The sequence below is a fragment of the Gracilinanus agilis genome, chromosome 3 (genome assembly GCF_016433145.1).
Source record: "Gracilinanus agilis isolate LMUSP501 chromosome 3, AgileGrace, whole genome shotgun sequence".
Classification (NCBI taxonomy): domain Eukaryota; kingdom Metazoa; phylum Chordata; class Mammalia; order Didelphimorphia; family Didelphidae; genus Gracilinanus; species Gracilinanus agilis.
This window is the reverse complement of record NC_058132.1, coordinates 387,328,111-387,352,996: the sequence shown is the minus strand read 5'-3', so window position 1 is coordinate 387,352,996 and position 24,886 is coordinate 387,328,111. Positions and strand designations below refer to the sequence as shown.

At 35.7% G+C, this 24,886-nt stretch overlaps 1 protein-coding gene across 1 annotated transcript in view; it reads right to left on the bottom strand.

Moving 5' to 3' along the window:
* Window positions 1-707: 707 nt before the first annotated feature.
* The window catches only part of IL1RAPL1 (interleukin 1 receptor accessory protein like 1), a 906,599-nt gene continuing 882,420 nt past the window's right edge, over window positions 708-24,886 (bottom strand). Inside the window, exons 9-10 of the mRNA XM_044669211.1 lie at window positions 1,876-2,046; window positions 708-1,426 (exon numbers count right to left, since the gene is read on the bottom strand). Coding sequence (XP_044525146.1) covers window positions 708-1,426; window positions 1,876-2,046 — 890 coding nt within the window. The remainder of the gene's footprint in view (window positions 1,427-1,875; window positions 2,047-24,886) is intronic.

Below are 24,886 nucleotides of genomic sequence, written 5' to 3'. Positions count from 1 at the left end.
TGACTGGTAGACATTTGGGTCTGGAGTGTCATTTGACAAGCAGTGAGTTAAATGTTAAGACAGTTAGACCCACCCCCTCCCATTCTGCAGGGTCACACACCATGCTGACATTAGAAGGGTAGAGGTTGGGATGAGGCAGGACAAGGAAGAGATTCAGGGCTCTGATTGGTGGGGCCCTCCTATGAACAAGTGTTCTCCACATCTGTTTGGAATTTTGGCCTCCCGTTGTATTGAGCTCAGAAGGCTCATGGCCTTGCTGTGGCTAGGCTGAACAGCACAGTGGATATGGTGGTCCTTGTCCCATCAAATAGCTTTGTCCAAGCACTCCAAAGAAATGTTAAAAAAAAAAAAAGGAAAAAAAAAAGCCCAAACAGTAAGAAATCAAAACCCATCTAAAATTATACTAATGAAGCAAAAAGGGTTTCCTATCTATACATCAGTCTCTTCATTAAAAAATGTAAATATACAAATTCCAATGACATATAAAACAAAGTCAAAAAATGTAATGGCAAGAGACATGGTAAAACAGGAAGACACTGATGCTACAAATAAATCGCAAAAAACATATGTACAAGACCCTGTTTTTCCTCGTATTTTATAGATTGTAATGCATGTTTTTAACAGCAGCAGTCGAGGATGTAGTTCCAGGCACTGGACTGCAGACTCAGCTCCTACTCCAAGGGGCAAAGTGGCCCCTTCCTTTTCTGTCACCAAATCACACTGGATATACTGGTCTCGCGTGGTAAGAGCGGCAGTATTGCACTGTTTGTGTGAGCCTCGTCTGGGTTCTGCTCCCTGCTGGATTTTGTCTGCGGCCGCTGTCCGTTGATAAGTGTCATAGGGATGTTACAGTAGGTATGCTGGTTACCTATTGAGGTAAGAGGCAGGGTGCCGGTAGGAGGTACATCGTATTCGTAGCTTCGATAATAGTGTTTCTGACGCATTTGTGAATGGTAAGTATTGTGAAACGTGGAACGCAGATCTGGATGGGCAGTGGCAAGTGCGGTAGAGGTGGCGGCCGCCATGGAAATTGCTGAGACAGTCTGTAGCTCCCCGAAGGGCCCTTGTTCACTGACATCCAATACCTGCTCATGGGTAATGGGCTCTATCCTCTTAAAAGGCATTTCATACTGTAAACGTTTCCAGAATTTAGAATTCAACTTGTTGCATTTTGGTCCATGCCATTTGATAACCGTCAGGAGTTTAATGGTGTGCTTTAGAGCTTCCACCTCCTGGTAGTTCATGATTCCTCGAAGTTCACTACATTCAATTAATATCACTTTAATTTCTCCTGTGACTAGCATGTTTCGAAGTCGGGTCTCCAGTTCAAAGATGCTCCAGCCTCTTCTGACCACATAATTAGGGGTCATAACTATAATCAGCCGCTTACTTTGATCCACACATCTTGCCACATCTTCAATATATGCTACAAAATAGAATGGCAGTTTCTCAGAATTAGTTAGATTAATACTTGACCCAGAGAGCTTGGTGGTATTCACAAACTCTCCCTGCAAGACAGCTCTAGCTCCTATGTACTTTTATCAGAGATGGAGCAGAGATTAAACCAGAAAATACAAATGGATTTAAATCAATCTAACTTTTTGAAAGGGGTAGAAATATTTTCAAAGAGCAGCTCATTTGTTGCTTATTTGATTTCATTAATGCTCAGGTTATAAGCTGCCATTTGTGGAATTATGGAGGCAGTTATTCAGAGCTATTATTGTTATTTTTATAATTTTATTTGTGACACTTATCAATTCTATTATTAGACATATTACAGATAAATGTTATAATGAATAGAAGAATATATCAAATAATAAATCTCTACATACATCACATATACAAACATATCCCTGTATTTAAAAGTTAACTTACTTCCAGTAGGGATCAGATCTCTGTCGGGAATGAATAATTTGTACCCATAATGTTTTTCCAGCATATCTGGTAGAATTTCAAGGGCAAATCTTTCTTCTTCCCCAGTTTCCTGATTCCACTGGTCAGGGTCCACTTTGGTATATGACAAATATGCATCATAATCTTTGTTGTCTGTTGAAATATTTAAGTTATGTTAGAGAGATTATCATATAATGACTATTTTTTAATTGTATATATACATATACATTTCACTTCAAAGCAGGAAAAACCACTCATTGTATTCATGTTTTTCCATGTGCCAACCCAGGAAAGATACTTTCATTTATTTTCATCAATGTCAAGTGTCGCAGAAAATTTTAGAGGCATAAGAAGTCATGTCTTTGTGTTGTGAAGAAGATAGAAATAAAAAAAAATTAATGAAAAGAGGAGCAGAATGTTAACTTCCTTTTAACCCTCTCAATAACAGTGCTATAGAGCTATAGAGAATCTCATTTACTTTTAAGTGATGCCTATTTTAGCAGTCTACTTTCTGCTGTTAGCAATGCTGCATTCATTCCATTTTCCATCACAAAATTAACCAACAGTTCTATTTCCCATTCTTTTTTCTAATCCATTTTACACAGTAATTATTGCAAAGAAAACTAAACTTAAACCAACACATTTTAAAATGCCTTTTCTTGGCATTTGTGCATATGCATATGCTGACAGATTTCCATTCTTAACACTGGGAAAAATGCCATACTCAAAAACTTCAAAAGAAAAAAATCAACATTTTACTCAATTCCCTTTGATTTTACCTATAAATTATTAATGAATAAATTTCCATCATTCTAGAGAGTTTGTTCCCAGAGCTGTTAGTGCTGGAAGTACTTAAAAAGTTACTTAATTCCAACTACTGTCCAGTGCAGAAATCTCTTCATTGTACATCATTTTTAGTAGATAGTTAACCAATTTTTAAATATCTTTAGTAATGAAGAGACAGTAATATTCAAGAACTAATGTAAAATGTAAAAGAAAAGGGTCAGTGATAAACTCCCTTGCATAAACATAAAACTGTGCAGTGTGGGCAATAAAAAAAAGAGCTCGAGATCTTTATGCAAGAAGGTAAATTTGGTCTTGTAAAGATTAGTGAGACTTGATGAGATGTGACTCATGCCAGGAATGTGTTTATAGAGGGCATAACTTCTTACAAAGGAAAAGATGAAATAAAAGGTGTGGAAGAGTAGTATTGTATATATACATATATATATATGCCATATATATATATATACACACACATATATATGTATGTATGTATACATGCACATAAAGAAATCTACTAACCAGAAGAAGAAATCTTAGAAGAGAATATTTAGATAAAGATAAATGGAAACAAGATTTTGTGGTGGGACTATTTTAGAGACTACCAAACCAGAAGAGGGAATTTAATGATGTGTTAAGGAAACAGAGCATTAACTTAATATCAAAGCATACTATAATAGTGATTAGAGGTTTCCATTGACTGGGCATTTGTTGGAGCTCTGTCTTTGCTAAAAGCAGATTAACTGATGTCTGATTTGCCCTAATGATATATTTTTTTCCTAAGGATGGGAGATGAAGGACGAAAGGAACTGCAATAGTTGATCTGACTCTGAGCAGTAAAGAGAGACTAGTTGCCAAGTTTAAAATTAGAGGCACCCTGGGAAAAGTAGTCTCTATAACATTATCTTAGAATTTATGAAAGATGAAGAAAGGAAAATTTGATAAATGCTGAGAGCTACCATAGATTTTGGAAAAACAGAAAAATAAATGACTTGACTTAAAAGATAATGTAATTTGGCTTAAGAACCTCTCCAGAGTGAAATTTTGATGACACAAAGATAAATTATTCAGGTGAGAAAAAGAAGTAGAGGATAAAGGAAGAAATGTAGAAGGCATCTACTTGCTTATTTAGTGGTATTTTTTAATGTATAAGTTAGAATTATGGGTAGGAAATAGCATGAGGAATAATAATCTTTTAGAAATAGTCCCAGGAGTGCTAAACCTCAATGTTAACCAAGCCTGTTGATATATTCCATAAAAGCACTTTTAAAAAGTATTGGGATAAGAAGATTAAAGTAGGGAAAAGATTATTGCTTAAAAATGGCATCATGATGATGAAAACAGAAAGAAAGCAAAACTATTCAAATATTCTATTTCTTCTGTTTTCCCTATGATGGGAACAATCTTCGAACTGAGAAGGCTAGAATGAAAATTATTATTAGTGAATTAAAATTCAAGATAAGTCAGGACATATTAATAATGGCTGACATTTTGATAGTGCTTTTAACATTTGCAAAGCACCTTGTCTACACTGTTATTTGATTCTCACAACAACAACCTGTGATGTGGCTTATATGTTATTACGTTCATTTTATAAATAATCAAACTGAATTTGAAAATTTAACTAAATTGTTCTGCAACATAGAGTTAATAAGGAGCAAAGGTTGGATTCAAACTCAAGTCTTCCATCTTCTGAATCCAATACTTTCCACTAGTCTCTCTGTGAACAATGAGTTTCATGTGATTAATCTCAGATTTACTATATCGAAAGTATAGAAACTATAGAAATAAGTGATGATTTGGAGAGTGATCCTTGATCTCTCTAATATCTCTATCTTTATCAACATATATCTATACAACTAGATATACAGATAGAATAAAGAAATGGAGATTAATATTCTTATAAAATATGTTTTATAATTTTGCGATGTGACTTCAGGTTTTTTAAAACAGTAGATTTTTGGAACCTGAAATTTTAGTTGGTTGGGTCATAAAATAAGGGGGTGCAAGTTAGCTCAGGTAGGAGAAAAACTTAAATTTACTATTACTTTAAGTTATTATTTCCATGCTGATATGAACCAGATAATCTATAAAGTAATTCACAGTATTTTTGAGATGCTTTTTCTTTGCTACAACTTATATCTCCATTGTGAACAGAGAATCATTTTATAAGTTCCTTAAACCATGAAGCCAATAAACATTTAACAAGATTCCTTTACCCTGACTCAGATCCATACTTTTTTGAGACTCTAATATCATCCAAACAGTAGTCTGACAATTTTGGCAATCTGGAATTAAAACATCTATAATTATGTTATAGTACAGTGATCGGAATAGGAAAAAACCCAACAAGAACATCGGCATTTACTCCATCAGGCAGACATTTCTTCTGTTTAATATATGAGCATACTTTGCTTTTTTCCATCTAAACTAGGAAACTACTTACTAGCTTATTCCCTAAGAACTAGGTCAATCAACTTCAATAGGCTTAGAAAATTTGAATATGAAAATGAAGTATTTCCATTGTAAGGGGGAAAAAGGGATTTGGGGGTTCAATATATTAAAAGGTGGTCACCAGGGGAAATCTCCCCAATTTAGGAATAATCTCAAGTTAAAATTGACTTTGTGGAAGTTTATTTATAATTGAGAAAAGAGAGAGGAAATAAGGAAATAAGAATCTAACACAGTAGGTAAATTACTATAATAATCACACCATGAAATAGAAATGTTACTCAGTCATAATATGTTTAATCCAAGAGAAACTATTTGCACAGGGAAGAAAGATAGGAAGATTGGACAGAAGCCAGATTGACTAAACAGTTATCTACATAAACACCTGAGACACATAGAAATGCCATAAATGTTGGCAACTCACTAAATAGAAGAAGAAACAGATTGAAAGAAATCATAGGCACAGTTCCAGAAAAGAAAAATCAGAGAATAGTATAAATGCACAATTGAAAAAGAAATTTTTCCTAGCTAATGATCAATCAGCAACAACATTTTAATTCAAGAAATTAAACAAGCATGTGTTAGTCATCTTCTATATGCAGAGTCTTTGACTAGGGCCAGCTACTTGGGGAAATTTAGATTGTAGGAAAAGTATCTGACCGTATCTAGTTAAATAGAGGGTTATCATACATACACAATAATGAATAGAAAACAAGTTATCATAACGGATAAGAGAAGCAAACAAAGGATAATAAGAGTTTGGAAGGTGAAAGGTCACCAATGTCATGGAGGAGATTTGCCAAATTTTTGTAGAGGAAGTGACATTGTCCATTTGAGCTAGGTTTTGGGGAATGGAAAGATAGAGTTCATGCAGTCAAAAATCCTTCTCCCCACTCTCAGTGATAAGAATATGGTAAAAAAATTTTAAGTAGAAATGTCATATTATGAAATTTTATCATGAACTTTTAGAGAATTCCTTTTAGAGAAATACTAAAGATGCCAACCTTAAAAAGTGTTTCTAAAAGTAGGTTATGAAGCCCATAGTGAAAGGAAAAGAACTTTAGCATATATAACAATATGCTGTATTTTATTTACTTTGTGGGACTAGATGAGTTAGCGACCAATGGCAGATGTATCAGTGATTGCCTGGGTTTTCCAATTGTGAAGGAAGGTTGCCACTTCTCTGCATTTTTGTAGCATCATTCATGAGAGGCACAATCTGTTGCAATAGGGAAACTGAATGAGCTTCCTCTTATGGAAGCTGGCACACTGATAAAAAACCTCCCTGCTCCAGCTGACAACAGTCACTAAAACTGTGAATCATTTTCACAAGAAAGAATGAATTTAAAACACCATCATGCCTATCCAAATTACAACTCCTTCCATCAACAAAGATACCTCTCACCACATCTAGAGGTTGAGGAGGCCATAAGTCCTTTGGATACAAAAACACTTCCACTGGAAGCTGGAGTGTCCCTAACAGCCCCTTTGAATTTTTTCCCCCATCTTAACTTGGAAAGAAGTTTCAAAGTCAGTTAGAAGAATGGAAGCATCAATGTAGGTCAGAACCAATGTAGGCAGGAACCAGCTCACTTTCATTCCAAAACAGAGACAAAAATATTGCTAGGTGGTATAATGGCTAGCTTTGGAGATAGGAAGTTTTTATTATCTCACAATAGAATTCCAGAAGAATGAAGTATAGACATGTTAGCAGACCAATTTTGAAAGTCTACCATATCCTCTGGAATTTGAGATATTCTGCAAAAGGACAATTATGCCAAAAATAATAAAGTAACCCATTCCTCTAAGATCCCTAATAGAAAGACATAGAAAAACTAGGTTATTTACTATTTTTCTCCCTAAAAACTAAATTAAGCAACTTAAATAGGCTTAGAAAATTTGAATATGAAAAAATAAATATTTAAGTGAAATATGAATATTAGTCCATTATGATATTTTCCATCTCTGTTATCTGACTTTTAGGCTGAAAAAAATTTTTTTTCTCTATGCATTTGACCTATGGTCTTGTTGATAGCCTATGGAAAAAGAGGTTCATATATACTATGGTAACTAGGTGATTAGTTTTTATTCCTGGACCCCATAAAAGAGATTTTAAAATACCCAGTGTATCTCAGATTTATGCAGCCCACTGCTACTTTACCAACAGAAAAGGGAGTAGGTGGTGCTAACAATGACGATGTTTGGTACTGTCTCCAAAAATTAATTTAACTCTTACTCTTTTAAATATGTAATTTTTGTTCAGACCCCATTAGGCAGATGGCTACATTATTGGAGGTACTGAATTACATATTTATTGAAATATTGGCCAAAAATTAAACCAGAATACCCAAAGAAGGTAGACCTAAATAGAAGGGCAGCTCACAAGCTCTCCTCAGAGATGGGGTGTATATAAAGAAATTGAAGGATTTGGTTTCAATATGTGTGAGTCAAGATGAATAAAAAATTCCTTTCCAAAGGACAAGCTATTTTCTGGGGTCTACAGTATACTCCCTGCTCTTTTCATATTGTAATATTCCTAGCTTCCTTTAGAACTCAACTTAAGTAAACTCAAACGTCAAATGAAGTCTTTACCTGATCTTTAGCTTCCATCATTGCATTCCTTATCCCAATGAATTACCTTGCAATGATTTATTTAAAGCATTACATATTTTTTGATTATATGAATGTTAGCTACCATGACTATAATTTAATGGAAGCAAATTTATATATAATGAGCTGGAGAAGGAAATGGTAAGCCATTCTGGTATCTTCACTAAGAAATTCCCAAATGAAAAGATGATTTGTTGGATACAACTGAAAAGACTGAATGATAATAAAAAAAATGTGTATGTATATAGAGAATAAGTGGAATGTAAGCTTTTTGAGGGCAGGAACTATTTCATTATTTTGCTATGCAGATAGCAAATGCTTGCTGACTGGTCAATTATATTATGGATAGCAAACATCACAATATATGAAATTTACTACATATGCTAATAAAAAGGAAGAAATTGGTTCCTATTGTGGCAGTCATTTCAGAATTTTTGTTTGATTGGAGCAATGGTCAAAATCAATACCAAATTAGGAAAAAATAAAGCAAAAAAAAAAAAAAGACTTTTTTGATTACAGGAACACAGACCTCTCCTAATTTAATGGATAATGTTGGAAACTAGAACCAGAATTTCATCGCTCCCAGATTAGAAGTTTTATAGAGGGAGAAACCCCCTCTGTTAATTCAGTTCATCATCTTATCCTCAACTTTAATTTTTAGACAGTTGTCTAGAGAGCATTGAGAATTTAAAAGACTTGGGGGTGGTACACAACTGAAGGTTTCAGAAATAGGAACTGAACTTAGGTTTCCCTGACTTTGAAGCCAACTGCCTACTCACTTAGCCATGCTCCACTATTTCAAAATGTCCTTAATTCTGAAAAAAGGGAAAATACCAGAAGGAAGAATTGATATATAATTAGCAAATATGTTCATCTTTGATTTCTCTTTCTCATAATCTTTCCATGTTGTAATATAAAATATCAATTTTTTCCACTCCAAAAATATTTGCATTCTTGGACATCCTATGCAATGTTGGTTGGTTCTTCTATGTATAACTTAACATATTGGACCAGGAATAGGAGCTGGCATACTTCTTGTTACACACTACAACTTGAAAATCCTCTCTCTGTCACTATCACCAAGTAATCTTTCTTCTCTGAGATTTATTCCATCTATCAATATCACTTGCCCCATATCCTTAAGATCTACCAACCTCTAGGACACTCTCTTCTTTCTCAAAGAATTTGCTCTATGGCTTATAGTCTTTATTCAGATCATCGCATTCATTATGGGAGGCTTCAGTATACATGTCTATACATACATATATATAGAGAGACATTATATTTGTTTGTAATATGTATTATATATCTGTATATGTGAATATATGTATAGTGTTCTCTCTTCGAACATCCTACTCTTTCAGTAATCAATTTCCTTATCTATCAAAATCAATAACATACCAGTCCCAAGTGCCTAAAGAGATAGCATCTTAGATCTTATTACTACATGATTTTGAAGTTTGAAATTTCTATTTTGATGATGATCTTCTGACCTTCCATGACTCTATATACCTCGAATTTCTTAAATCCAGATTTTGTCCTCATCACAATATCTTGGTCTCACTCTAATTCCATATTCTCTCTAATGGAGTAAAGTAAAATATCTTTACTTTCTTTAGAGTCTTGTACCTGTATAGTAGACTTCTTTAAATATAGCCCACTCTTTGTCCTTGACTGACGTGACTTAGGTGCTACTGCTCTACATGCCCTGGAAATGCTCAAATCTGTTCATCCCCATGATTATTTTTTCTGCTCTTACTCCTAAACCGCTAGGTATTATTTGAGTACTTATAGAACTGTGACAACTGGGCCCACTACAAATCAATGTCATCTAATTCCAATTGAACCCTTGCCAATGTCAGAGGAGTTTCAATTATTCCCAAGTTCTAACACCTCTCTCATTCCCTCTATCCCCAGCATATGTGTGCTTCCTAGTTTACAGAGATAACTGAGGCCATGCATCATGAGTTTCCTATTCTTTCAAATTCCATTCTTAAAATTCTCCCTAAATGTTTTACTTATCCTTTCCTCTATTACTCTTCTTTCTGAGGAAAAGGAGGCTTTTGTTTCCCTTGAAAAAGACAGTATTTCAACCTACGAACTTTATCACTCCTCTCCATCCACTCCAGATCCTTTGGATATTAATCTTATTTATCCATTTTTCTTCTTTCTCTCATTTTTAATTTCATCATATATAGTGACTCAATGCTTCCTAAAAACTTATGCAAGAATACTTTATCCTTCCACTCATATTTTCTATTCTTACCAGTTGTCATCCTATGGATAGTAGAATGTAAAAGATTTTATTAAGCACATATTATGTATTAAGCATTGGAAATAAAAAAGAAAATTGAAACAGTTTCTGCTTTCAAAAAAAAAGGTCACACTCTAGTTAGATGAGATAGCACATAAAAGAGGATTCAAGTTGTTGGGAAATGGAAATACCAGGAGGTACTTATAATCTGGAAAAAATAGCAGGAAAAATAATAAGGCCTTATGGAACTGCTGGTTCAATGTCAGAACAAAAGGTCCTTGACTAAGAGGGGAGTGGGTCTAAGGGTCAGAGGGAAGTTGTGTACATCTTGTAAAGGTGAAGTTGGGAGAAATGAAGACATCTACTTTCACTACTTAACTGCTATACTGTAGTTGTCTACAAAGTGCCTGAACTATGTCAGCAGTTACTCATTTCCCAATCTCCTTTGCAATCTAACTTCTTATCTCATAACTCTATTGAAACTGCTCTATACAAGAATATCAGTTTTTTTTTTAATTTTTTACTTCAAATGATCATTTCACAGTCCTTATCTTTGGCTTCCTTTAATGTTTTTGATACTATTTAGACAGTTGACAATTTCTTCCTCTTGGGATTTATTTTTGTCCTCTGCACCTTTCTCTTTCCACCCTATTTGACTACTTCTTTTCAGTTTCTTAGCTGGATGACTATCCATCTCTTTTCCCTTTAGACTCTAAAGTTTAGAGTGAGAATTCAGCATGGCTCTGTCCTAGGAGAACTTTTCTTATTGCTGTATTCTTTCTTGCTGATCTTAGAAATTCCATCATCTTCATTGGATTTAAGTATCCTCTCTTGACAAATGACTCCCAGATTTATTTATTGAGATGTACTCTCTTGCCTCAAGTCTAGTCATATCTCTTGAATCTCTTATTTTTTGTGGGTGAGGGGAAGGAAATAAAGGAAGGACTTTATAAATGTAGAAATCTCTTCTGTTAAAGCAGAATTATAGCTTCTTTGTTAAATGGCCAGTTGTCACAAAGCTAGTATATATATATATCAAGACTGAATTTAAATTTTCCTAACTAAGCCATTCTCTGTCCATCATGACATACAATCTCTTACATTCATATTGAAATAGAGCTCTTTATCTTCCTCCTAAAACCTACTCCTCCTTTTTTATTGGTCAATCCGTTTTTCAATTGTGTGAACCTATTTTTTTTCTTTGTGAACCCATTTGGAATTTTCTTGGCTAAGACACTGGAGTGGTTTGCTGTTGTCTCTTCAGATTATTTTATAGATGAGGAAACTGAAACAAACATGGTTAAACAACTTGCCCAGGGACATTAAGTACGTATCTGAAGCCATATTAGAACTCAGGAAGAGAAACTTCCTTATTCTAGGTGGAGCATTATATCTACTGAACTACCCTAACTGTTTCTCCTTTACATTATCCTTTTCTTAGTAATATAAGCACTGTTTTTCCACCCAAAAGAGTGAAATCCAAAATTTTGATTTTTCCCTTTTGATTGCCCTCAAATACCAAGTCTTGTTTTATTTTCATAATACTTCTTCTATTGGCTTCTCTCCATTCATATAGATTCCCAGTCCACTCAGACTACTTTAATACTCTCATAACTGGTTTCCTTGCTTCCTTTCTTTTACTTCTCCTATCCATTTCCCACACAGATGCTAAAGTAATCTGACTAAGGCATTAAGATATCCATGTTACCTTTCTTAAAAACAAAACAAATGAACAAACAAAACCTTTATTCTTATTGCTTCCAGAATTAAGGATTCCTTTGGCCAATATTTGGCCAATATGGTCTACTCTCCAACTTTTCCCCCTCAGACTTTGTCACATTTCTCCCCTTTAAAATTATATTTTAATGACTAGGCAAATGGCAAATTAAATTCCAACCAATATATCACTTAAACTTGATATACTATTAATATTTGGATAAGTGTAAGATCAATTAATAAGACACATTATATAAATAAAAGAGCTATTGGTATAGGAACATTTTACATTCAGCCTAACCCTCACAGTCATCATTTGAAGAAGCAACTCCTGTAAAGAAGAGGCCAACCATTTCTATAAATAGCTATCCAAATGCCACCCACAGGTCAAGCTAGTATGGCTGAAGTTTCAAGGCACCCCAAGGAAAAGACAAGAGGCAGCAAATACCAGGCAAGTAGAACTACCATCACTGTAATCCCATAAACCCTCAGGTCAGGACCCTGAAACTAATGACCTCTGGAATGGTGATGTTGCCATATTATCACCTACTTCCACTGGCCTGGGAAGCAATGCCTATGGAGACCCAAACTGGCAACTTTTCATGCAGGTACTATAGAACATAAGCTACTGAAACCCAAAAAAATACAGTTCTTACTGTCAAAGTCTTTGGCAGTGTAAAATAGTTCAACATTAGAATCTGATATAAAATTTCATCAGTGGAGATGACATTAAAGAAAGTATATTACCATCTGCTTTGTAGCTATACTGTAAAAGACTTGCCATTTAACTTGCAGATGAAATCATCCATACGTGTTCCTTCCACCATTAGAGTGGGAGCTCCCTGAGAGCAGAGAATTTCTAACTTGTCTGTTTGTATGCTTAGCACTTAGCACAGTGCTTTGCACATGATAATCACTTGAAATGTTTTTCATTCATTCATTCAGTGTTGAAAAAGAAAATAAAAAGCTGCTTCATTGAATGAGCCATTCAATACAGAGAGATCCTATAATTTGAACTGCAGACCAGTGTGCCCCAAAGGTACTCTTGGGTAATTTGCAGGGCCACAAATTTCTTAATTAGTCATAATATATGGTTATGTTCAGGTATAGTCTTTATTGTCCTTTCCTTACTCATAAATATTTCATTCCAGTATTATCTTTCTTCTTAAAAAATGACATTGCCTTGACAAAATAAATGTTTTAATAAGATGTGAATGCTTTGATTTTTTCTAATGCCACATTTGTGAAAGATTGATTTGATTCATGAGACATTTTAATATCTTGGTTATATCTTTGAACTTGGCTGGAAAGTGAGGCACAAAAATATGGAGAAGATAATAGCTGAGAAATAAGACAGAAAAATCTTGTTTGACCACATGTGGGGTTGGTTTACATTGAGGCAGGTTTTGGGAGGGATGAAAATCTATGTGACCATGTGATCTTTTAAGTGAATCCTGAACATAAGGAAACCAGATATCTTCAGAGATGGCAGCAGTAGATCTAGGCAATGGTTAAGTGACAAGAAGTTGTTGAGTCAAGGCTGGAGCCATTTTCAGTGGAGAAGAAATGAAGTAACAGAATCTCCTGCAGACAAATCTGAATTCCTGGAATAAGTGGGAGCCAAAGCCAAGGAACACAACAAAATCACATTGTGAAAGAGCAACTTTGGATCTTGATATGGATCTATGAACTCTAATGACTGTACAGGTCTAGGGGAATGGGAATAACTCTCTAGAAAACCCAAGTTCTCTCTGCTTGTAAAAAAATTTCAATCCCAAGGTGGTACTTCACATAAAATAAGTTCATGAACTCTCCATAAGAATTGCAACCAAATTGAAAATTATCTATTTGACCTCAACATGAAATGAGATATAAAATACAGAAACACTATTATCAAATGTGTTCAACATTGTCATGAAGGATGCCTTATACAGAGTTCAAACAGGAGTCTATGATAACTCAGAAAAGATTCTTCTCCATTTACATAGGAAAAGTAATTGAATTAAAAGTAGTAAATGGTGACACATTGGTGAGTAAATCTATTAGAAAATATTTCTTGAATAGGTAATAGAGACACTATAATTGAATCAAATGAGGAGAATGGGATGGAAAACAATCGGTGAATTAATTATTCTAAAACAATTTCCTGTGGAAAAAGCCTATCATCCTTTTAACACTTGGAGAATTACAATTTCAAGTTATTCAAGGACAATGTAAAATACCAATATGTACATGAGAACTGGAATAAAAGAAATAATCAAGGACATGTATGACTAGAAAGGAAACTAGCCTTGTCTTGAGGCAAAAGACGCAGTGCAATTACAATTACATTGGTAATTCCAACAGGATATTTTGAAGCCCCCCACCAACTTAATACAACTAAAAAAATGTCTTTGTCCTTTATACCACCTTCTCAAGTCTTCTACTAGTACCTAAAAGAAACTCAGATACTCTTATTGACCTCTTTTGAAAGATTGCAATAATAATGCCACCATTTCACCAAGCTTATCATTTGCCATCAAATATTTGATGAAGAAATGTGTTTTCCAGTTATTGTTACTGTTGTTGAACTAGTGGGATACCAAGCCTGCTATATAGTATACCCTTCCAGAAACAGTTATTGTGTTGGTTGCTTTTTCTTAACTTTTTCCTCTTTCCTATAAAGAAAAGGATTTAGGTGTGACCATGGAGAAAAAAAAGGTGATAGGGAGAGGATTAACATATGGAAACAACTGTGATGTATAAAAATAAAATGTGTCAATAAAACTTTTAAAAAATGGTGATAGTCACAGTAACCAGAGAGCTCAAGCTGATTTTGAGATCCTGTAACAAAACAGATCAGTGCTGCAGCTGAAATTGTAGTAGAAAAACCCACACTTCCATCACATGGGAAAAAAGACTATCTTAGACAAATGAGACTAGTAACCTTTTAAAATCCAGAGCTTACTTTTAAATGGACTCCAAGAGCTGATTACACATTGCACTAGTTGAGTTCTCATCACTTCATATCCTCTAGAGTAATTTATAGAAACTGAACTAACACCCACTGGATTGGAAGGAGCTGTTCACATGCAAATAATTCTAGCCTAAATGTAGTTAGAAAAGCCACTCTTGACTTGAGCAGATGCTTGGCTTCTAGATCAATGGGAAATTTGATGTATATCTAATTCCTCTGTTTCCCCAGAGCCCATGTCAGCCACCCAGTAAAGATCTAGGCATTTATTTGATACTGAGAACAAGCTGCTGATTTTAAAGTTTTCAGATTTCAAATAAAGTGCCTGATGAAAGATTAAATTTATCATAGCTTATTTGCTCAGAATAAAAGTAATGCAAAGACTTTTAACCCAATCATTTCCCTAATAAAATAAGAATTTAGTAGTATATGAAAAAATATCTCTCAAGGATATTTTTGGTAAACACATATTTATACTGAATTTACCAGTTTAACAAGATGCTTTCTTCATAGCAATTTCATGAGGTAGGTCAATTAAAAATAAATGAGGCATATGAAAGTCAAGTGATGGTTACTAGTCTACTGAATATAGGACCCAAAATTAATTTAATGTCTGTTCAGTGCTTGTCCTACTGAATAAAAATACGGACAAATCTTAATGTCTGTGAACTTTGTCTTCTAAATCTTTATGACAGAGGACAGCATTTTTAGTATCACAGAAGAAGTCAAATTATATTACTAACTTAAAGGGATAGATTTAAATTGAATTTAATGTTATATACTGGTGTAAATGTAGTTGGAGCAGGATTATTCAAGTGTGTAAGATGTTACCTCTAATAGTGAAGCTCTTTAACCTGTCCACTTTGGAAATATAATAAATATACTCTTAGTAATAACTCTCATAAGCTCAAAAGTTAATTATTAAGTTATTCTACAAGGATTTACTCCATATAAGGTCATCCTGACTATAACTGTGTGATGGCAAGCATTCCATTAGGAGTGAATTGTTTTATGTAATAAATGGTTGTTTTGTAATGTGATCCCAAACATCTGTTCTCAGGGATGTTTTTATCCCTTCGACTAATGAAATTTATTGAATGCTTGGGAATTTTATAGAAACGTTTGAAGGAATTCAGCTATGAGGAGAAATAGAACTAGGGTCTAATAAGAAAAGGGAAATGGCATATTCTCAAATTGTGGGAGAAAGAAAGAAGAAACATGAAATAGATGAAAAAGATTGAGAAATCATTGATGTGAATCTTTTCAATACATCTGGGAGGATTTTAGCAACAGATTCTTGTGGAGCATGGAGGTGCATGAAACAATGAATTCTTCCAGACAGGGAGTTTTGTCACTTTTTATAGTTGAAGGTTATAATTGTTCTGGGAGAAACAATATAGGGGAGATTAAAGTCTATATAAAAAGCTTTATTTATGTCTTGATATTTGATGGACTTCCTCTTTCCTTTATCCTCCTCCCTGAAATTCAGGGAGTCAGAGATATTCTTTGACTGCTTCTTGGTAGTCATGATAACACTGTTATTTGGGTGCTAAGTCAAAACTCTGTGTTTATACTAAGGGGACACTCTCTACCTCTCAGATTTCCTTCTTTCTGTTGACATTGCAATTTAAAGATGGTTTTATGAACTCTGTAGAGTCAGTATATAAAGACATCTTTTTCTACCCACTGAACCAAAAGTTATAAGCCAGTGATGGCAACCCTTTTAGAGATGGCCCTGTCCCCACCCCATCCCTACACCAAGTGCCATGCCTGCCACCCCACTAAGTGCCAGATATGCCCTGCCCCCCTTTAGACCACACAGGGGAAGTAGAAAGTGCTCCCATTGGGCTCTTGGGCAGAGAGGAGGTGAAGTGAGGAATGTCCTCAATGAATGTAGAGGGGGTGAGGGGAGTAGCCTGAGTACTCATTTCTCCTGAGCCTCCCACTTTACCCCCTGTGCTCTCCCATTGGGATGCTAAGGCAGAGGGGTGGGGTGATGTGAAAAAATGCCATTAGTCATGATGGAGAGGGGGAAGGAAGAAGCTCTGCCCAAATCTCTCTGTCTTTCTTGAAACAAACTCTGGGTGGGGAGGGTGGTCCTGTGCTCATAGAGAGTACTCTACATGTCATCTTTGGCATCCATGCCATAGATTCGCCATCACTGCTATAAGCTAATGGTGACCTAGGCATGTGGTTTCCTGTTTGTGTCTTATTCTCTTAGTACCTGACCTTGTGAGACATAAAAAAATAGTGTCATCTTCCCCCCTTAAAGTCATAGGTTTGCCTAGGAATGGTTTGTGTTCTGGTATAAAGGAAGAGCACCCCAGAGCTCCAAAAGTCAGGCTCAGGAAATCATTCTTAACCTTTAATGACAGCAAGAGGAAGACTCCTGAGAAGCAGCTAGATGGCAAAATGGAGAAAGGCCTGAGTATATTAGATATAATCTAGCCTAATTCTCTTCTTTAATAAATAGAGAAACTGAGGCTCAAAGAATTGAAATAATTCGTTCAATTATATGGCTAAACAATGGAAATAGGAAAGAATATGGGTCATATGAAAAGAAGACCATGCATATTTTTGGCAGAAAAGAAAATGAAAAACAATTATCTTTCAAAATATCCCTGAAATTGAAAATGGTAAATTTAGTCAAACCAGTTATTGGGAGTGATAGAAGACAGAAGACACTGACTCAAGGGAAAAATAAGACAGAGAAGATGATGTCTTGAAAGCTGAGATAGTGGTCACAGGATAGAAAAGAAAACAAGTATGATTGGTTTTAATATAAGACCTATTGGAAGATGATAATTAGGGTGGTGACAAGAGACTGCTAATTATAGATCAAATGCTCCTAAGCAAGGAAAACCTATGTAACTAAGTATTTAACTTTTCTGGACCTCGGCCTTGTGCATATAAAAAAGAAGGGTTGGACTTGATACCTTCTGAGATCCACTTTAGCCTTCAATCTGTATCTCGATGAGGGTAGTTAAGTGTTAAAGTAGATAGAATAGGGTGCCTGGAGTAAGGAAGAATCCTCTTTCTGTGTTTAAATCTGGCCTCAAACACTTAATAGCTGTGTGACCTGGGGCAAATTGCTTGATCCTTGTTTGCCTTAGTTTCCTTATTTGCAAAATGAGCCAGAAAAGGAAGTGGAAAGCTACTCTAGTATCTTTGTCAAGGAAACCTCCAAAAGAGATCCTGAAGAGATGGATATAATTGAAAAGTAACTAAACAACTGTATGCTGATAAAAGGTAAGTAGCCCCAGAAAAATTCAAGATGACCTGGGAGTAGAAAAATCCCATATGCACCAAGAAAGAGAGTCCTTGGCATGGTGGTGAGCTGGTCAAATGAACAAGAAGCAAAAGCAATATAAAACAAACATCGTTTCCATCAAATTAGAAGGGTGAGAGAGATGATCTATTGACCTATAAGAGTTTGCCATACTTGTGTGGTCATGCTTGTGATTCCTGTTAAGTAACAGCTATTTGGACGAAATGTATCTATGGTTTCCTACTAAATAAGGTAAAGAGGCTGGAGGTGAAAGCCTCTATTTTATGGATTGTCAGGAAGAATGAAATATTCAGTAGAATGGAAGAAGTTCTTTAGAAGGAAAATGACACCAAAAAAAAGGGGGGGATTCTTAAAAGACAATGGAGAATGTTAACTTCTATGCCAAAGGAAGAAGTAAAGAAGGACCATTGAATCTTTGGACCTACATAGGTTTAGGACCTACATAGTGTGTGTGTGTGTGTGTGTGTGTGTGTGTGTGTGCATGCACATACACGTACAGACACAAATACATCTACAGGCATAATATAATTATAGCTGTGAAACTCTTTGCTTCTGTTGATATACCAGTGTAATCTTGGGCAAATGATTAAAACAACTCTGGACCTCAATTCTCTTGTCTATAATGAGGAGGTTGGAACACCTGAGCCTTTTCTTCATAGCCCCATTCATGACTTTCTTTGGATACCAAAACCACGTTTCCTCTACTGTTAGTTCATTCTAGAATTTTTTCTAGGTTCCTAGGACCTCCTTGACTTTGAAAAGTGCCAACCCCTAGCCCATTAAGCATGGAATATTGCTTTGCAAGGCCTGATCCCTTCTACCATTGGTCAATTCCTCCTCCTGTGGGCTCCATTCTGTGGTGGGACCATGGCTAACCTACATTTATTCTTCTCTTGTCCCTGTTCTTGACTTCTTTTGGACTTCAAACCATGTCCCCACATGTAGTATGTTCATCTGTAGCCTCACCCTGCCCAGCTCCTTTCAATGCCTAGAATTCTCTCCCATTTGAATAAAAGTGGGGTCTGACTTTTTCCTTGAATTTTTTTTCTCTAGCATTTATTATAATACCTGGCACATAGTAATTTTTTTTAAACCCTCACCTTCTGTCTTGGAGTCAATACTGTGTATTGGCACCAAGGCAGAAGAGTGGTAAGGGTAGGCAATGGGGGTCAAGTGACTTGCCTAGGGTCACACAGCTGGGAAGTGTCTGAGGTCAGACTTGAACCTAGGACCTCCTGTCTCTAGGCCTGGCTCTCAATCCACTGAGCCAGCTGCCCCCCAAAGTAATTGTTTTTGAAATCTGTCTTTCCTTCCTTCCTCCCTCCCTTCATTCAACTGTTCATTTGTTAATTTGTTCATTCCTTCCTTCTCCCCTTCCTTTCCTCCTTTCTTCCCCATACTTCTAAATATATTCTCTTGTGAGCCATAGAAAGTAAAGCTGCAAATGCAAAAGACTAGGTACCTTACAAGCCACTACAATTGACAACTCACATATACAATTTAAAGAGGAGCCATCCAATACTAGTTAAAGGAAGAAAAGACAAGTCTCTAGTAGAACCTAAACTTCTATAAAGCAGGGATTGTTTCATTTGTGTCTTTTAGCCTCTGTATCATAGTGCCTTACACAGAGCAAGCATAGCTGTCTTTTGAATTGGATTGAATTGAACTGCTCTTTGGCAATGTACTGCTGAGAGGATCTGAGGCAGCCTTATATCAACTTGATATGAGCAACAATGGGACTGCACTCTCTTCCCAGGGCATGTTGGAGAGACTCCTGAGATTTTTCAGACCTGACAGCTACTATCTGTCTGGTGATTTGTGCACGGGTGAATTAGAGTTCCACAAGGAAAAGAGAAGGCATTGTTAGGGATCAGGAAGATCTCAATTAGAAATTAAAGACTTTAAGGACATAGGTGCTGTTATCATTACTGTTACTGTTTAAAGACAAGGACTGCAGAAACTCAAAAAGGCAATTCTGAGAATGAATAGGTGTTAAGGAAAATGGTGTAGGAGAATAGAAACTAGAAATCTTAAAGACTACAATTATTGGCTGTTGTCAAGGATAACAGTATATATAATGAGAGCAATGTCAACATATCTGTTTGGAGACTTGTGGATTTGGCAAAAAGGGCTTTAAAGGGAAAATAAGAGTAAGGAGAAAATTTCCTTGATGTGTCTGACATATCCAGTGACAAAGGGTAGTTAGTAGGATACTAGAAAAACAGACAGCCTGACACAATGAGAGTCAGGAAAGAGCATTGGGATTGGACCTGGCTTCAGGAGTCATGTCTAACACTTGTTATGTGACCCTCAGCAAGTCACTGTGAATCTTATTTTTTCATGTAGATAATTTTTAAATTCCTACCCACCTCATAGTGTTAATGTGAACAAAGTGCTTTGTACATTTTTAGTATTATATAAATTTGAACTATTATGTTATTAATAGTAATAGAAGGGATCAATAATTTCTAGGAAATAATATTCAAGAAAAGGGACAGTGACAAAGCCTAAAGTTTTGGTTGTCCTCACATATACAGCACTAAGACCTTTGGTCTGGAGTGTACTGGTACCTGTTTAACAACCAGCCTTCTGGAAAAAAAACAAACATATATATATATATATATATATGTATATATATATATGTGTGTGTGTGTGTGTACATGCAAAACACACTTTTAAGTTTAATCTGCATTATTAACATTTTCTTTATTGCTTTTTAAAGACTAGGCAAAAAAACAATAAATCAAGCCCTGATTATTGTTGCATTTGCCAATTTCTAAGGTGAAAATTCTAATGCTGAAAATTTGGTATTTGGCTTTTGTAATACAAATGGACATGGCTCTGGCACAACCTTCCCTTTGTATTTCAACAGGTAGGTGGTTCCATCAATATGGATACTCTCTCCAACAGGGGAAACAATAAAATATCCACATCTCTTCATGCTGTGGTTCTTTTGTAAATATCTCATCATAAATCTTCTTTAGAGAGTCTAACCATTGTACTGAGGACCTTCCTCAATATCTTTGAAATCTTATGAAATCCATAGGAGAAAACAGACTGTTACTCTCTCCAATCCTCATACATATTAGGTCCAACTCTTTTTCTAATTATACATCTCTGATGACATTTTTGAATATGGCTTTCATTGTGTAATTTTTATCTGTGATTTATTACAACCTGTTCGATACCATCATTTATTAAAAATACTATCCTAGTAATCAGTAAACTAAATTCCTTGGATAATGTTAAGAGGAATTAAGAGATCTCAACTCAGGTAGCAAAATAAATCCCATTTCCTATATATCAATAAGACTTAGTGGGATGTGATTCACAACTAGAGTTGTAGTATCTATGGAAGAATATACCTTAATCACAAGGATAAGATTATATGAAATCATCAATACAATATGCATCAAAATGACATGTTCATCAAAGGAGATACAGTAATTAGAAGAAAAATTTGGTGAAGTTTAATGGTGGGGAAGAGAAAAGTGATTGGGGTCAATCTACAGACCACTGAGCCAAAAGGACAAAAGAGCAGGAAACAGTTTATAAAATCAAGGGACAGATTATAAACTTAATAGTGTTGGGAAAATTTAGTAATTTAGATAATTGCAAAACTTGCCCCTCTTTTTTTTTTTTTTTTAAAAACCCTTACCTTCCGTCTTGGAGTCAATACTGTGTATTGGCTCCAAGGCAGAAGAATGGTAAGGGTAGGCAATGGGGGTCAAGTGACTTGCCCAGGGTCACACGGCTGGGAAGTGTCTGAGGCCAGATTTGAACCTAGGACCTCCTGTCTCTAGGCCTAGCTTTCAATCCACTGAGCTACTCAGCTGCCCCCTTGCCCCTCTTTTAACGGCAGAAGAGCTGATAAATTAAAAACCACTTTTTAGGATAAATTTATTCTTCTATAAAATAGTGATGAAAATTGCTATCCTAGATCTGCTTCAGGCCAACCTGGAGAAACTAATTTTCATAGTGACATAATATTAAAATTAAATGACTTCCGTTTTGGAGTTAGTGATGGGCAAGGAAGAGAAAGTTAAACAATATAGAGCACAGTGTAGATGTGGGAAAAACAGTTCAAAGAATTCAGAAAAAATGATATAGAAGATATCATAGTCTATAATTCTCTATAGAAAATTGGCTCAGTTAGGCCAGTGATGCACTAAAAGGCAAAGTTATGACCACAGAATCACAAATAATATTGAACACAAAGAAAATGGAGAAAGATCTAATGAGACCAATGTGGGTACATAGAAAAATCACCAACATAAATATTTTTTTTTAACCCCTACCTTTCATGTATTGGTTCCAAGGCAGGAGAGCAGTAAGGGCTAGGCAATAGGGGTTAAGTGACTTGCCCAGGGTCACACAACTAGGAAGTGTCTGAGGCCAAATTTGAACCCAGGACATCCCATCTCTAGGCCTGCTACTTCATCTGCTGAGCCATCCAGTTGCTCTCACCAACATATATATTTTAAGTTATGTTCAAATGACGGAAATAAAAAAAGTAATAAGAATCAATAAGAAGCATGGTATGAATCAGGAGTGTTTCAAACAGAATGAACTGAGAGTGAAGATGAATGCTAAATATGACAAAAACAAAAAAGGGGCTTTTTAAAAGATATGTTAGGGGCATAAAAGATGAAAGAAGCATAAGAATATTAGAGTGGTTGTGTAGAAAAGGGAGAATTACTTAAATATTATTTTGTTTCTGTTTACACCAAGGAGAATGATCTTTAGACATTGAATTATTTTTTAAATGGATAGAAGTTAATTAAAATTAAACAACAGTGAGCAATAAGTTGCTTTAAATGACTTATCAACAATGACCAGATGAACTATACCCCAAGGTAGTAAGAAAAATTGTGAAATGATTTCTGAGTTGCCATCTGAAAAATTATTGAGGTAGAGAGGTGGGATATTGGCAACATGCTAAGATGAAGAAGATTCCAAAACTTCTCTCTCAAACACTCCATCAGGGCATAGAGATGCACCTCTCTACTAGGACATTTAAATAATCACCTCTAGAATCCTTTACATAGCTTAGGATTCCACATAGAGATGTTCATAGTCCTATAGGGATATGGAAATGGGCAAGCTGCTGGGGCAAGTTGAGAGACAAGCTCAGAGGACTGAGCAAGTTACCCCAGTGGAAACTTTGAGGCAGCTTCAGCACTCATTGTTTTAACTCTCCAAAGCTCAAAACAGAGCTTTCTTAATGGTTGAAGAAGAGTGACTTTGGGGAGAAGATATCACACAGAGCACTATCAGCCAAAAAAGCCCTGAGGCTTTATGTTCATCTGAATCAGATAAAAATATTTTCTATAATACACAGACCAGACTTAAGATAGAAATACATTAAATTCATAAGAGCAATAGAAGATAGGGACAAAGGAAGGGCTCAAGATGGGGAGGAAGGAGAATAGTAAAGGTATAGTCATAAAATAATCTCCAGTGTTGGTGGAAGGATAGGGAGATTCAAAGAAAAGAAACAAAAGGGAAAAATCATGGAGAATCTCCCCCATCCACTTGAATTAACTGGGGCTATCTATCTATGTATCTATCTATCTATGTATCTATGTATCTATGTGTCTATCTATCTATCTACCCATCTATGTCTATCTGTTTGCTCATCTGTCCATCTGTCCATTCATCCATCTGCCTGCTTGTCTGTCTGTCTAGATATAAAGGCACCCAAGTGGCATATTTAATATGTCTAGAGTTTGGAAGACCTAAGTTCAAATTGAAATAAGTGAGTGGGGGACCTGGTAAAAGCCAATAGATTTGTGTTTTAGGTTTGGACCAGTGTTGAACCCGATGTTGGTTGACTACAGGCTGAAGCCAAGATGTAGGCATCACTTCCTGTGGGATGATGGCAACAAGATCTGACTGATGTTATAAACAAAGAACTTGGTTTATTGTACAAAACACAGGATGGATACGTGGAGCAGGGACATGGGTTCCCTAGTTCTAATATTTCTTATTTCCTTCCCCTTGCCTGACCTGAAAAGGTCTTTTCAGTCCCAATAAATTAGGCTATACTCACTACTCTCTCTATCTACCTAAAATAGTAGCTAACTGCTCCTGACTAGCTAGTCCACTATTAAAACAGGAACACAGTACAGTATGTCAGATAAGATGGCTAGAGGCCCAAAGGCTGGAGTCCAGATTGTCTGGCTCCAGTTTAGGATAGGTAGTTAGGGTTCTTGCACCTCACACACAACAAATGATTGAGATGGGAACCGGGGTCACAGTTTTCAGGGTCACAGAAGGTCTCTTGAAATCAGGAACCTCCAAGCTGTGTCAGGAACCACAGCTAACTTCTGTAGCCCAATGCCAAAATGACCACAGGAAGTAAGCCTCTGCTCTCAGTTTCCAGGGATCAACAGACCCCCTTGGAATCCCAATATCCCTTCTTAAGCATTCCTCCCATTCCAGAATGGCAGCCCATACAATTCCATGTGTGTGCCAAACTGCCTGCAAAGTATTTGCATGCCCAAACCCTTTGCAAATCTCCTATTCCCTTTATTCTATTCTAATATTCCCCCCTTTGCAGAGATCAAAACTCATTTTTAACAAAAATTAGTTTTGTTATCTCTGCAAAATCCAGACGCTTACTAGCTCAGTGATCCTGAGCAAGTCCCTTAACCCTATTTGGTTCAGTTTTCTCAAGTATAAAATGAGCTGGAGAAAGAAATGGCAAACCACTCTAGTATCTTTGCTAAGAAAATCCAAAAAGAGATGATGAAGAGTAGGATGACTAAAAACAATTAAACAACATAATTCAGATATAGATATATAGGATAATATTTGATAAAGGGAAATATATCTAATAGGAGTTTTGTGAAGAAATATTACCAAACATTTTGTAATACATAACACTGTATATATATATATATATATATATATATATATATATATATATATATAT